At 45.4% G+C, this 16,349-nt stretch overlaps 1 protein-coding gene across 1 annotated transcript in view; it reads right to left on the reverse strand.

Annotated features, from left to right (window-relative positions):
* The window catches only part of cpne5a (copine Va), a gene marked incomplete at its 3' end in the record, with an annotated part of 80,129 nt that extends 64,143 nt beyond the window's left edge, over positions 1–15,986 (reverse strand). The window contains exons 1-3 of the mRNA XM_080497335.1: positions 15,871–15,986; positions 4,634–4,674; positions 3,854–3,900 (exon numbers count right to left, since the gene is read on the reverse strand). Coding sequence (XP_080353461.1) covers positions 3,854–3,900; positions 4,634–4,674; positions 15,871–15,980 — 198 coding nt within the window. The 5' untranslated portion in view covers positions 15,981–15,986. The remainder of the gene's footprint in view (positions 1–3,853; positions 3,901–4,633; positions 4,675–15,870) is intronic.
* Between the last annotated feature and the right edge of the window lie 363 nt (positions 15,987–16,349).

Raw genomic sequence — 16,349 nt, forward strand, 5'->3', positions numbered from 1 at the left:
TACCTTGGAATGTCGGATTTATCAAACATAGTGGAGCGTTACAGCAAATAAATCTGACTTTGGCAACAAAAAAAACCCAAAAAGCACAAATACCAGTCCAGGAGATGATTCATCACAACGTCAAAAATATCTTATTAAGTCAGAGCATTTTCAAAAAGTTGTGTTTTCTCCCCATTTCCATGGAGACAGTGTCAGAGCATTTTCAAAAAGGTGTTTGGTTATTTTTTCACCCCGTCTCCATGGAGACAGAGTTGTGCATTTTTTCCCCGTTTCCATGGAGTCCGAATGTTTTTGAAAAGTTCTACCTTGGTAGCCATTTTCAAAAAGTAGTGTTTTTTTGCCGTCATCTTTAACCGACACCCAAAACACAACGAGTGGGTAAAATTGGGCTACAAAGCTGGGAGATCGATAAATGATGAATACATCGTTCGTCACATTCACCCATTGACACACACATTCACACACTAATGGAGGTGTGCATGCATGTGTGCGCAATCTTTCGTATCACGGTTACATTATGTATTTAAACACCCAAACAGGATTTAAAGTGGGACTAAACACGTAATTTTCTCTAAAAGCCAGAATGTCAACACTTTGATGGGAGCTGACATTGGGAGTACAAATATCTTTGTATTTGGCTGAATCAAAACATTACTTCTAAATTTCACGCTGACAGACTTATCAGAAAGCTAAAACCGGGAAAAGAAAAAAAAAAGTAATATTTATACAGAGACAAAGCTAATTTTCTACGCTCAGCAGGAGACGGATAATTGAGGCTTTCTTCTTGTCTGCTTTGGATTATAGTGATGTTATGTATGGACACGCCTCTGCCTGCACTCTTACCCATCTCCTTTCACTTTATCACTCAGCCCTCAGATTTATTACATGCGACAGCTTTTGTGCTCGCCGTTGCATTTTGAATGAAGAGGCCGGGTCACGTCCGAGCAGGATGATGAGACACACAATGTTTTTTGTTCCCATTTTATTACCATTACTCGAAGGAAACCTGCGACCACACACACACAGATAGATGTAAAACTGGTCCTTGATTGATTTGTTTAGGAGGCTGGCTGAAGTTCTGCATGCAAACGACGCATCGCCAAACGTAACAGCAGGATTAGAAAGGTGCCTGGTTTGAGTCTTTATTTTGTCTGTTTCTCCTGATGGATGACTGGTGAGAAACCTCCTCCTCCAAAAATGTGTCCAGAAGCACCTTTACGCGTCAACATTCCCTTCAAAGCTGCGTCTCCGTCCGCTGTGCGCCTCGACTCTCTCGTCAGTGACTCTTTCTGCTCCATTCAAACAATAACATCTCCCTTCACCTGCTGCGCCGTTCATTCAGCCGCACGCCGACAAAGCCACTCGCTTTATTCCCGATAATCACGCCAGTTCTGAGAAGCCATTACCCGGCGTTTTAAAAATGTCAGTGAAAGCATACTTGTCAAGGGAATGTCTGGCGTCTGGCGTCCATTAGCTTCGACGAGCCGTTCAAAAATGTCTCCACAACAGATGCGACGAAGGTTTTCTCCACATACGCGCCACCAAAGTTTTCACTTTGTCCAAAGGACGGCGGCATTAACGGTGATGATTTTCTCTGTCGGTGCTGTGTGGAATTTCGGTCTTTCGCCTAACGGGCGGCCGGTATGCCTCGGCCCATTACCGCGGCTTCTGAATAGCTTGTGCCGACTTGCGCTATGTCTGGTATTCCCGTTGATCTCAGCTGTGATTCCTGCTGCCACCCCCCCAGCTTTCTTGATTGTGTCGGCGGCGCGGCGTCCACGCCGTTGCAATGCGCCTCTTGTGTTTCCTCCGTCTTCAGTCACAAACTGTTCAAACTTTGCGTCGCGTTGCACAACTGTGGAGCTTGAACGGCTGCCATTTGCTGACCCGCTGGATACAGAAGCACACGCACCATGTTTGACCTTTTCTCTGAGCTCATTTTCACATCCAGTCGCTTTCAGTTAAACAGTCCCAAGGTCGTTTTTGACGTCTGTATAAAACCCTTGAGTTCACGCAGGAGCGTTAAATGGTTGCTTGTTTCGTCATGTCAAATGTATTATTGCTGGCGTTATCAATTTGTATAACATTCAGAGCCAACGTGTTTATTCTATAATAAAAATATCTGATATCTAAAAAATTGTAGGCAGGTCACTCCTGTGCTTCCTGACAGACGAGTCCAGATTGATCTTCCATGATACATCTTTTTAATCATATGAAAACAAGAATCTGTTTTTATTGTTATTTATCAGAAGCTACATGGTTGTGACACCGGTTGAAAGAAATATTACTATAAATTATCCTAATTAATTGTAATAAACCATACTCTGAATGTTAAATCCCTTTTTGGAGCTACTTGTTAAATTTGAAAATGTACTTTCACACAATCACAGATGATAAAACATTCACTTTGCATTGAAGGTGTGACAGAAGTAGAGAAGCATTATTCACAAAAAATAATTTGAATGTAAAAGAAAGAACATACAGTACAAGACGGCGCTGGGTGTTTAGGAAAAAGCACATCTTTTGTTAAATATATGTATAGATATCAAACACATTGTAGTGTTTCCTTTTTCCAATAAATTGTAATATTCAATGTTGCTCAGATCCTCACACAGCAATGCTGACATGCTATTTTCTAATGCAATAATTTGACCTGGAAAGATGTAAATTAATTCAAACCGTCAATGAAAATATCAGCGCCAAGATGTGAATAGAAACAGAGATGGGAAACAGAAACAGAGACAGTAAAAAGTACTCCATACATGAAAGAAACACAGCGGTGTGAAAACATTACACAGAAAACTTGATGAAAACTACTGTTTGGTGGTTATTTCTCATACTGCTCACTCACTCCAATGAGCAAAATGCCTCATCGGTCAAAGCTTTTAAATCGCAGCCTTTCTGACTCGCAAACTCTCACGTCACAATGTGACTTTATATTTGATTATGTCAGCACACCCATCAGCCTGTTTTCCCAGTTGGGTAGAGCTGCACGTGATTATAATCCCGGACATGCTTCAAGAGTTTTACCTGACCTCAGCTTCAACAGTCCTCTATAGAGCTATTGAATACTAAGATAATATGAGTCGGAGTGCAGTTGTGAAAAGGAAATTGCAATTACGCTGCATCCATCTTGACTGGGTGTCGTAAATGCGTTTACATCCTCCGTGTGATCTATGAGTATTGGGTAATAGACGTTTGACCTGTCTGGCTCTTAGGAGGAATGATTGGGACGACAAATGGGGAATCCTGAAATATCAAGCATGTTTTGACTATAGTAGGAACCCGTGAAGCAAACCCACACAGGCACAGGGAGAACATGCAAAATCCCCCCCCAAAAAAAGCTTGGAAACAGTTGCTAAATCAGGCAGCGTCAGATCAACAAAAGAGAAAATGTAGAAGAACAATATAGCCTCCGACCCACTGAGATTACGTGGACACACAAATAATCCCAGAGGGGCCTTCTGCCCGGCTGCAACCTCTCCCCACTTTATCTGCCTCTCTGGTCTAATTAAGGTCCGGTGGCCGGCGTCCAGAAGGGACAAACCTGTATCAATACCTGTAACTGCTCCCTTAATCAGTCAATCAGTCACAGCCAACACAGTGCTGATCAGCACACCAGTGTTCGCAGGGTCAATCAATGGCCAATGATTGGCACTCACTGCATTTACCTTGAGAAATAGGTGGGGGGGGGGGGTTTGTCGGCAGAGAGTAATAGGTGGAGGGGGGGGGGGGGTTTGTCGGTGGAGAGTAATAGGTGGAGGGGGGGGGGTTTGTCGGTGGAGAGTAATCTGCCGTGCGGAGGAAACAAGCCGATTGAGTTGTGCCTGTTGACGGACTGCCGGTCTCTTACCTCTCGCCACTGTTTGCACTCGACGCCCTGCGTGTAAAGCACGACCACTGAAAGGGCGAAGACAGAAACAAAAGAAACGCCGTCATTAAACAATCTCATTCAACAGCATGTTTGTTTGCTCCCTTTTTAACCGCCGGGCGTCATTGGTTATCCTCAGAATGCTTAGCGGCGTAATGAAGTACCAGGAGTGACGATCGTATGGCGTCCACGTGCAAAAATGCAAAGCTCAGATTGGAAATAAAGATCGAGATCTTCACGGAACACAATATATATTTTTGATTCTTCCACCTCAAAGGAAGTAGCGTGCCAAGACAACGTGACCCATCATGCAGTATATCCCAAGGTTTACCTTCTGGTGAATACATAATGGGCCGAGTGTGATATTTTCCCTGTGGCTTATTTACACAAAGGGCTTGAACCCTCTCTCCATATCATGGTAAATGTCTCCTCCATTTTTTTTTTTTTTTTTTGCCCACCGGGAGAATCAAAGAAAATGTCTTCATGGCATTTCCCCATGTGCCTCCCCAACGGATAGCCATTTGTATTCAAAGGCTGGCGTTCGTACGCCGCACGCATTAAGGTACTTTCAGCTCTCTGAGAGGAAAGGTTGTCACATTACTGTGCAAATGATATGCGGTTGTTGAGGGGACACTTTGAAATGGCAGAGTAAACCGAATCAAAGTTAAAGCTCAGCAAAGGCAAAGAGGGAATCTTTGTGAGAAGCAGATGAGTCGGTGGGACACGACTCATAAAAAAACTGATGAGAGAGTGAGAACTTACATGGGTCCGATTTGGAGAAAGTGTCGCGGTCCAAGAGGTTCCTGCGAGAAAAGCAAACAAATAAAACTCTCATTACAGTGAGCAGGTTTAGTGTAACAGAGCCTTCACAGTTTAAACACGCGCTTCCCCTTCGTCTCCTGTTAACTTCACGATTTTTCACAAACACACTCCGCTCCACACATTGCCCTTGGAATGATTTCATTTCCAAGCGAGAAGAACAATAAACACATTAAAGCTCGGTAAAAGGACGGAGAGGACACAGAAGCAGAGCAGACAAGTAGAAACAAGGGCACAAATTACAAAAACAACATCTGACACTACAAAGTATTCAGAGTACCTTTGCCACAGGCAAACCATTCACAGCTTTAAATAAATGGCACAACACAAAAAGATTTATTTTAAAACCAAGCAGATTGATTTAATTCATATGAATGTGGCCGGTCAGAAGAGAAAAAGACAAAATGCTGTAAATGGAGTTATGAAAATAAAAAATAAAAAAACGAGTGGAGAGAGGTCAGCTTGAGGTTGCAACAGCGAGTTCATTCGTGTCTCATAAAACCAGAGAAGGCTGTGGAACAGATGCTGGAGTAAAACTGCAGGTCATATGGCAGGAATACATGTCGAAAAAGCCATGAGGATAAAATGAAAAAAGTGATAAAGCTCCAGAATGCTCTCTTTGATTGAAGCCATTACACACAGACCAATTGTCCAAGTATGCAGAGATGCTCAGGAACATTATTTCTGTCATAATAATCACTCACCAAATCAAAGCTGCAAAAACTAATTATAGAGGGGGGAAAAAAATCATCATCAAAGGATTTGGATAATCAAGTGGAGCAAATATTCTGTGTTTCTACACTTTACTTTGCCCAAAATGATAATAGAATTGTAGCCTGGGACTTGGACACTTTATTCTACAACTGAGTTGGCAGATAATTCGCCGATAAAACCAAGAATTAAATGTATTTTCAGCCGGACCTCTTACATATGGCTCAGAAATTATAATAACTGTGACCGATCGTAAGCTGAGAATGAAGTGGGACAAGTTCAGCTGTTTATTACGGCATCAGTTGAAAATAATAGAAACCAATATGAGCATTAATACTGAAAATTTCAACGCAACAGTCCCGGTGGTGACATTAGATGGTCATGTGAAGTCTTTTGGTGTCAATTGCACGTTAAGTTGAAGTCTAATCTTATCCACTTCCTCACACTTGCCTTTCCCCTCTTGTTTCAGACCCCGACTTTCTCCCAGATTGTCTACCCAACCCCCGATTGGCTTCACTAGTTCTCCCCTAACTAATGTAGGAACATTTTGTCTCATTTTGTCTTATTGCCGCTCCATCTTGTTCTGCCTCGGGCCACATTTACAAGTAGACTGGATTTTTGCAAAAAAAACTTACAAAGATAACTTCCCTGACACAGCCCTACATCAACACCTGGTTCAGAGCTGCTATGAGCCTTCCAGACCTGTAGGGGGCAGTGTAACGAGAAGCATGAAGCCATGATAGCCAATCAGAATCCTATAAAAAGGATGACATCACAGCAGACTGTAAACAAGGTTGCACACAGATGACGCCGATGACACTTCCGCCGCATATTGTGACCTTAATCTCTGTCGACGACGCTTTAGATTCAAGTTTTTTTTTTTGTGGGGGGGGGGGGTATTTGGATTCTCCACTGTGGCCGGAGTTTTCAGAAATCACCCTTTGTGGTGACTCGTAGCTGCGTTTATGTATGAATGCAAGGAAATGTCAGAGTACCTGTAAATGTGGCCAAAGATTATCGTCACGTTCCAGTCAGGTTTCCATGTTTTCTTCAGGCGTGTGTATTTCCGCCCCGCTTTATGAGCACTTTCTGCCTTTGTCAAATAACATTTAGATAAACTACTACGGCTTCCGAGTCGTGCATTAGCCGTCATCTGGAGTTCGCTTTTCCTCTCCGACTGTGAAAAGACCATTCGGGACTTTTAGCGTATTGATCATCGTACAAATCCTCTCCAGCAGCCAGATTCTCTGATTGGCCTGATCGAGAAAAGAGGCACAATCAGCATTAAAATAATCGGGCCACCTCTATTTTTAGGGAGAGGGGGAATTTTCCCCAAACAACTGAAGCCAATGTTTAAATCCCCTCCCACCACCGCATCCGATCTAAAAATGAAGCAGACCTCCCGCTTTAAAATATATTCAACCGTGCTATCAGAGATCACTTTCTCCAGCATTTTAGAAGAGCGACATTTTGTTGATGGCTACAGTGATCCCATTAACATATCAGTACGTTGCACAGGCCTATAAAGGCGTCCCGTCTCCGGATCTTGATTGTGAGCGTCGTCAATAAATAACATTTCCATGTAATCCCCCGTCCCTCTGGGCGACAGCGGGGCTTCTATGAATATAGATGAGGATTCAGGACTGAATCCAGTGAGCAGGACATCATTCACGTGCGTGTACCTCGGCATTCCTGGACACAAGGCTGGCTGATCAGAGGGCGGGCGACACATGCAAGCTTCATTCGGCGTTAGCCTCGGGCCGACCCCACTACAGTTGCAAAAATTGTCAGTGTAATTATCATCGGCGATAACAAAGCCAGCCATGACTAACTGCCTCTTTGTATCCACCTGTTTCTGTCTGGCATCCATTACCCCGCGGCAATTAGCTTGTCCATCAGCCGATCCGATCTCGCGGTGCGGAGGAGAGCGTGTCGAATGGCGGATAACAAGGAGGCAGTCTAACACGACGTCCTGTTTCACTTTGGTGCCGAGGACCAGCCCTCATTTGAATTGCTGAGCCTCAATTTGTTAAAGCAGGAGTAGAAATGATTAGTGTACAGACTTATACACCAATACAAATTAATCCCGCACATCTTAGTGTGCACATGGCCAGAGTACACACACGGGTACCGCAGGACGGGTATTAGCATCTCGGATAATCCGTGTGCCTTCACTGGAGTAACGCTGCCAATTCCACAAGTTAACTCCGTCTAACTACAAATCTCAGTGGGATAAGGGAGGATCATTATACCGAAAGCTGATGTAGGAAAAGTTTGTTGATGAAGTTCATTGAAAGTAGGACAAAAGTAATTAGATACAGCAGCACTTTTTCATGAATCAGCCGCGCTTCAGTCCACGTCTCATTTGATATACGTTAATGGAAATGGAAAACGTCACGTTCCTTATTCCTCTTGATCTCACCACCTTCATTAAAAGTCTGAGGGTAAAAAAGAAAAAGAAAAAGAAAACCCCGGTTTGAGATGAACGTTAAACATTGTGCTGCGAGTGAAGCATTAATCTGGAGTGAATTAGTCGATGTTTAACAAACAAAACTACAGAAAACGTAATTTTACATGTGGAAAAAAGTACTTTTAATACATTCCTCTCTGAGTTTAATCAACCTCAACCAACCAGTATTTATTGCATAGTGAGTTAAGCTCCTACTTATTGATTTTGCACACTTGAATTATTAAAAAACAATAAATTAATACCATGAAATTATGAAAGCGCCCAATCGGAAACTCGCACCAGCTGAATAATTTCTCCAAAAAACAAAATTAATTTGCCTCACAATTGAAAACTGACCCCTGAAGCGCACCTGGCCACTGAAGTTTAAAAGAATATATACGAATCGTGCTTTCCCTCCGAGTCAGAGCCCCTGAGATATTACTGCACCTCCATGGTCCATGTGCCTGATCGTTAAACTAAGAAATGTAGGAATTAATTCCTGCGCCCATGTGCTTCATTGTGTGCAGTTCCTTAATCCCCCTTCACTTTCTTGGCATTGTTGAAATCATAATTGGCACCTTGGAGAAATCGCATCTAATTCAGTGGAAAGTGTTTTTAAATGGCGGCGGATCCGGCCGGCCGATGAGCCGCAGCCCCATTGCCTCTGAAAGGGGAACGCCAAACGCAAAGATGAAAGTCAAGTCGCCGTCTGGGTTGGGGGGGGAAACGTCTCTTTATTACATCAGAGACAATGGAGATGGCTCGGAGGGCAAAAGTGAAAAGTGGCTTGCGTTTTCATGTCTCCTCTGTCACTTCACTTCCTCCGACCGCCCTGCGGCCTCGTTCTCCTTCGACTGAGGCCAGACGTCGACTCCCTCTCCGGCACCACGAGGTCAGTGGGGCTACTTTCCGTCTAATGCCCCACCAAGCAGCCCTCAAGGGTTAAACATTCAAGGCAGCAAACAGGGGAGGTCACAAATAAAGAGACATCCCACTATTTAGAACAAAATAACCAGCTTTCCTTGGGGGGGGGGGGCGGTATTTGAACTCTGAATTAAAAGGGTTTCCAGTATGCTGCAGAGAAATGTCATTTCTTTACTGGAAATAATAAATGGGAGGAAGGAAATCTGCCAGAATTGCATAACTGAATCCCTGGATAGTGACATATAACAATGTGTAGTAGTGTTTCTTTTGTGCGGACCTCTGAATACTCGCCCATACATAATATTCAATGGACAATCTGGTCCCACTATTAGTGACGGAGCCATCTGCTGACTCTCACAGCGACGGCACCAGGTGTCTCCTTCTCATCCGTCTGGTTAATTATTCAGATTCAACCTGGGATCCCGGGCAGGTTTCGCGATACCTGCAGCGGAGCGCTCCCTGGGCAGCCATCTCACGGGCACCGACACAATCTCGGTCCTGCTCGACTGCTGGGAGAATAAATAGGAGCGCGCATGTGCTCCGACTCCCCGTTTCCGCTTGGCTCTGGCGTGTAACTAATGTCCGCCGTGGGAATAAAACCACTGCTAATTGCACACCGTGACATCCAGAGGTTTGTGCAGACAAAAGGCTTTTTCTTGGCGAGGAGCTGGGGAAATGCCCACAGTGATATTTATACGGCTGGCTCGTCTCCTGGCAGAGCACTTTGCACTTATTCTGCTGTGAATTCACATCAATTTCCCTTCATCTCGCCGTTTCCATCCGAAAGAACCTGAGCACCAAGTATCTTCGCAGGCTGCCGCTTCCCATGTAGCTCACAGACTGGAAAAATGTTTTTTAAAAAGGCTTGAAAATTGTACACGAGGAGCCAAATCAGGCCCAGTAAAGCATTCCTAAGCTCATGCATATTTTGGCTTTGAAAAAGGATGGATCATTAAAAAGATTGGGTGGAGCGCCGGGTCAAGCTCAACAGTGATTGAAACAATAAAGGATACAGAGATATTGTCACGTTAATTGATGCCAGCGAAGGTTGAGGTTGCTGTGAGTGCATCAAACGGTGGAGAAATAAAGAAACTGAGCTTTTTTTCTAATTGGCGCTGGAACTGTGTGACAGCGGCACTCAGTAGGTAAGTGGTGTTAAACCGCAATGAACATGAACTGACAAACACTAACTAGATCTGCACGTGCTCAGTGGTGAGTGAGACAGCGTTATCACACACACATGCACACACACACACACACACACATACATACATACGAATAGACATCCCATTTAGTTCCTCAACAAATAGTTGAGACTTGAAACTAAATCCCTTTTATTCGATTTTACAAAAGAAACACTGGAAAAGTGATTACAAGAAGCAATTTACTTTGAGTCAATTGAAACAATTTGTACGGCTATTTCCAGCTAATCCACATTTGTTGCTTGGTTTTTTTTCTTTCCTGACACTTGGTTTAGTAAAACACTTTGAAGGAAGATATCGTCACTATCATGCTCCATGCCAGCTGGCTGTGGTGTTAATTAACACCCTCGTTCCTCGTCTCTATGATGTATGTCATTTAGTTAAACAGCAACAATCTGGAAATAGAGTTAGCAGGTGATTTGAAAATACTTGATTACATTATGTAATCTGAGCTTGAAGGAAATTCAACACGAGATCTGCATCTTCCAGATAGTTCATCCCATACTTACTGTGTTTTCAATGTCTGGCTAAGTGTGAATATTATCAAGACAAACTGGAAGCAGGAAGCTGATTCTTCTGAGCCTAAAGAAATACATCTGGAGGTGAAATGTCGTGTTTAGAATTTGTCACATCTGCCAACAGTGTTTAAGCTCAAAAACATTCAACTGAAAAAATCTTATTGGATTCAAAAAGTCAGGCTGGCCTGCGGCACTACAAACTTTGATTAAGCTGCTTTTCTGACTGAGGAAGTCAATACACCGTATTTATTTGCATTGCTTAAATTGCAGTTGTGAATGACAGGATGAAAATGATTTTTTTTTTTAAGGTATTCAAGACTGTAAAATGGAAATGTGACTGTTTAAGAAGGTTCTTTGGATTATTTTAGACTTCCATCCACGACACTGACATGCTGCAAAGTGCATCGTTTGGTTTTGCACGTTCTCCCTGTGCGGGTTTCTCCAACTACTCGATTAACCGGAACTCCAAAGTCGGCGTGAGTCTGTGAGATTAACTCTTTGTGTTTGTGCTTTGAGGAGCTGCTGACCTGTGCAGGTGTTTTCTGCCCTCTCCACTGGGATCGCCTCCGCAACCAGCCAGAGTGATGGATGAAGCTCCATATAAGATGGATGGATGAATAAAAGCCGAGTTTAGGTCGACAGCTTACTATACAAATGTTGTAATGTCGTGTTCGCTTGAAAATGGGATTTCCAGGCCTTTATAGCAAAAGTATGCATGTAGATGAGTGGATATTGATTAAATTCTTCTGGATTTAAGAATAAAAGTCAGAACATAGACAGCGTCTACAGGAGTGACATCTTAAGGAGTGGCTTGTTTCGCCCCTCAAGCTAAAGACTGTCAACAAGTGAACGATCGTCAACATATGCAACTTTGTGCGGCGAGATCCTCGCTGAGCAACCCGTCACTCTCTGTAGAAATCTGCCACCAGCTGCCATGTCGGGTCGAACATCCCCCAAACGCAACTCCACTCACACACCGAGCTGACCCTCAAGGTTGTTTTGTTTTGTTGTTTTTTTTCCTTCTGAAAATAGCGACAAAAGCAGCTTCTTCCATCTGAGCCACGAGGGACTCATCTGATCTCCCATCGACTCCTCCCGTCACTCCAATCAACACTTTCACATGACACAAGGCAACATGCAGACTGTTATAAACCTCTGGCGCCGTGCCACAGACTGTGCTTCCACGGGATCCCTCCTCCTCCGCTGTCAAACATCCCAGATGAGAATATATTAATAACAGTGACACCGCCACAGCCCCAAAGTGCCTTGGATCCAAACTCATTTTCACTGCGTTAGGGGTTCATGCATAATTATCCGCTCCGTTGACCTGCGAGACTCGCCGACTGAAAACCCTAAAATTAAGGGGAGAAAAAAAACAAAACAACAAAACAAAACAAGTAGGGCTCCTTTCAGCGCCTCAGTGTCTCTCGGGCAAAGATCCCCAAAACAGATGCGGCACATCATCGCGAGCACGAGCCAATCTGTAAGATAAAAGCTGCGAGCTCGCCCCGGGTTAGACTTAACCCAGAACACAGTATGAAAAGAGCAGCGCAGTAAAACGCTGCAAATTGAAATTCCTCTCTCTCTCTCACTCCCAGAGATCTTTTATTAATAATTTATGTGCTTGCAACAATGCAAACTAGTTCAATTCAAACTCGCGCCTGGGTAAAATAAAAGGTTGTTCAAACCGGGGTAAAAAATTAAAAATAAATTAAAAAAAAAAGCAGGTCAGAGGAATCGACTGAACAGACAACCAAGACTGAATGAGAGAAGCAGCTCCGACAGCCATTGACACAACGAGGCCTTCACATAAACAATAGGCTGGTTTCACAGCTTGAATCCCAACTAGTCTGCTCAGGCAATCGTTTCTGGCGGATTGGGTGGCGACGACACACATCCTAATCGTCCTGATGATTTCATTACAACCCCCCCACCCCCACCCCCGCTGCGATGATTGCCTCGGGCACGAAGAGACCCGATCGAGGAGCACACCACAAGTTTTTAGAGTGACCCTGAGAACCTGCAATCAGCAGCCTTGTGCACCGGGGAACCCCCCCCCCACCACCACCACCACCACCACCACCACCCACAGTGAATCATGTGACCTGCCGGGTTTCACCAGGTAATGAATTCCCCCCCGGGAGCAGAGTGGCCCGGTTGAGTTAAATCTCCCCGCGGCGATGGAATGCATTGATTGGATGCAATGCAACTTTAACCAATCCATCACGGCCAATGAATGGGTTAGTGGGAGCTGCAGAGCGGCAGAGGGTGGAGGAGACGCAGCACCTCCGGGGGCTCGTAAAGCTCGATGTTCAGCCCGTCGGATGGGAGGCGGAGTACAGTGGGAGGGAGGGTGGGCTTTGTCAGCCAATTTGACTTTTAACAGCATACCTGTGGTGTGTTTGGACACGACAATAAAGGCCAATAAATGTTTATTAGATGCACTCTGTTGTTGACTGGAAGTGCTCGGTGTGCCTGTCGCACTGAAGCACATATCATGTACTGATGATGATATGTTCCTCGCCTTTTTATCAAATAACTCTGTTATTTTTCTTTCAGTGACATGATTTTTTTTTTTTCCTCTTTCTTTCTTTGTCCCCATTGCTTTGCCCTGATAAGGGTTGTAAACCTTTGTCAGGGCTGTCAAGCTTATCAGAGGCACATAACGGCACAAACCACATTTACAAATCATTACTAACACTGTGGAACAGCAACTGGAAAAAAATAAAAAATAATAACCATCTTCCATAAATGAAGCTCTGTGTGTCGAGCCTTAAGGGGCTCTGTGGGTTTTGTCTGTGTGCACATTTTCTCCAACATTCATTACTAAAAGTGTTCTTCACAGTGGAACGGCAGAGCTGAAACCCCAGTCTCCCTGAAGTCATTGTACATGAACTCTGAGACAGTCTGGAAAGCCGAGATATAGAAAAGGGCACAATTCTACAATCCGCCACGATTCACATTTACTACTTTGCTCATAATTAAAGCATGATGCAGCAAAACATCACAGTCAACCGATGAAACATTCAACGGGGCCGCTGAAGTATTAATAACGTGATCACGTTCATTACGGCCGCGGAAGAGGTGATGGGGGGGGTTAAACCGGTGAGAGTACCAGGGGGACCGCGCTGCATCCCTACCCGCTGAACTGTCGTCACTGTACACGGCGAGGCCACTGCAGGAGAGAGAGAAAAAAAAAAAAAAGGGAAAGGGGGGCTTACTAGAGTCTGGAGAGGCGTCTTATCGCCGAGCCGGAGTGTCACCTCGCGGCTAAGAGGCAGATGCTCGGGGTGCGGCTGACTGGCTGACCTGTGAGCAGAAACCAATCAGTGCCACAGACACTGGAACAATGTGCCATCGCGGCGATATGCACTCGTTTTGATAAGCGGCTGTCTGCTCCAGTCGCCCAGGTTTAGCAGGGGTGGTGGTGGTGGTGGTGTAGCTACAATATTGGCAGAGGGTTATGAGAATGCCTGCAGGGCTGCACGGCGTGGTTCGATTCCACGTGTGCTGCAATCTCAGAGCTCTCAGGCTTGCTAAATCAATTACACAGATTCGTGGAGCCTTCTCCTCTCCCCGTGCAGCGCTCATTGTTTTTGTTTGCTTCTATCATGAAGACCAAACAAGGCGCGCCTCCCGATAAGCGGAGGGAATGGCGGCATGCCTGGCTGGATCCCTCCAATATATATCACTTTGCAGACGAGTGACTCGAGAGCTTTGAGTCGTCGGGGGTCACACCACTGTGCCAATCTCTGCAAATCATACAGAGGAGCAGGCAGGACTTGAGGTCCCCCGCATCGAAAGCAGATGGTGTTTCAAGGCCCTGAGAAAGCAGGCATTCTTTTTTTTTTTTTCTTCTCCATCAAACCGAGTCCTAAAGCGAGTCTTTGTTTGGGGAGAAATTAACGACAGACAGGGGAGCTGTGGATCAACATGGGAGGGGAGTTCGGCTTAAAGCATGAAACTCCGAGAAGAAAGAGAACAGCCCGGTGGGAAACAGATCCAGCTGCTGCTCATGACAAAACACACACACACACACACACACACACACACACACACACACACACACACACACACACACACACACACACACACACACACACACACACACACACACACACACACACACACACACACACACACACACACACACACACACGAAGTGTGAGCTCCCACCAGCCTCACATACACCTTAATGTATTTACTACACAAGAGCTCACGAAAGGTGACGCTGTTCATCTCCCTCAAACAAGAGTCGCACCTCACTGCTGCATCAGCCTCTCACCTGCCTCCTCCAGAGGGCTGCTGTTTGTTTTTTATTGACTTCAATGCAAATCTTTAAGAAAAAAAAAATCTGGTACCTTTCAAGGCATCGCTCAGCGACTGGTTGAATAATACAGCTGAGAGAATAAAACGACGGCAGCAGAGAGTTGGTTTGATAAATCTCTCCCTTGTGGCTTTTGCCTACTTCATTTACATGCGTGCAACACCGTGTGTGGAACCGGGAGGTACAAAGAGCCGAGTCCAGAGGGGATCACAGCAGCAGAATGATGGAGGGCCGGAAGAGTCATGCCAACAAAAAAAAAAAAAAAAAAACAAATAAATGTGACACACATTCATTAAAACTGCATTATCATGCAAGCGCACGGCCGCTCTGTGCTCCAGCTCTGTACTGTATACAGTGAGTGTACCTGCAGCTCAGCCCCACCCTGAACCACACAGCCTGCATCCTCTCATTCCTCCCATCAGATGCTGAATGGAAACAAATGTTTACTGTCAAATCTTCACCTTTTCCTTGACAAAGTGACACACACACACTCATACACACACACTCCACCTAACATTAACACAGCTCTGCAGAGCCGCAGACTGATGGAGGTTTTGGTTAATCTGGACAACAAACCCAACAAATACAAACGACAGATGAGAGACGAGAGGAAGAGCGCGTTGGACAGATGAAATTAAATCACATGAGATTGTCTCACTTACGACGATGAGGAGTTTTGTACATGGCTTCAATTCTAATTAGACTGTGTGTGTAGAGATAGTTTTATGTAAAAATAAAAATTTAATAAAAAAAAACGTAAAGGGAGACTATGTTTAAGCACTCTACGCCCAGATCTTCTCGTGACGTCTTTGGACGTCTCTGAGGCAACGAGCGGATCGTTTCTCCATCCGTTTCCTAAAGTTTATTCGAAATCTTTCAACGCTCATCTTTTCACAAAGAGTTGGTCAGATTGTTGCTTTAGTGTTGAGAAAGCCAATGCAATGCAAATTCCTACAACTACGGAACGAAGTGTGCGCTCCCCGTGGCGCGCGCTCCTCTCCCGGAGCCTGACGCAGAGTCCAGGGGCTCCGCCGCCGCGCAGGACTCACCTGCACGACACGGTGATCTCCACTTTGGTGGCCGGGATGCTGCCGCTGATGGGGTCCAAGTCACGGACCGTGGCCGTGGCCTCCACCTTGTCCATAACGTCTCCCTCCATGGGCGCGGGGGACCGGGGCCAGCTCCCCGTGCGGCCGCCGCTCAGCCCGGGCAACGGAGGAGCGCGGAGAGCCGGGGCGCGGCGGGCGAGCGAGCAAGGGCGAGCACCACCGTCCACGCGAACCCCCCGAGTGGCGTCCGACAGGGGGGCACCAGCATGGAAAGTTCAACCCGGAGAGATTCGGCTGAGGAGGGTGGGTGTTGGAGGAGGAGGATGAGGAGGAGGAGGATGAGGGGGGTTCACATGCCAGGACGCGTCAGCGCCAAACTCCGCTGCTCCTCCGAGCAGAGGCTGAGCTGTTTGTGCCAGAGGAAAAGTCAAAGCTGTGAACTCCACCCTCCTGTCTGCATTCTCCTACACGCAGGGCTG

This window comes from Blennius ocellaris (assembly GCF_963422515.1).
Source record: "Blennius ocellaris genome assembly, chromosome: 5".
Lineage (NCBI taxonomy): Eukaryota > Metazoa > Chordata > Actinopteri > Blenniiformes > Blenniidae > Blennius > Blennius ocellaris.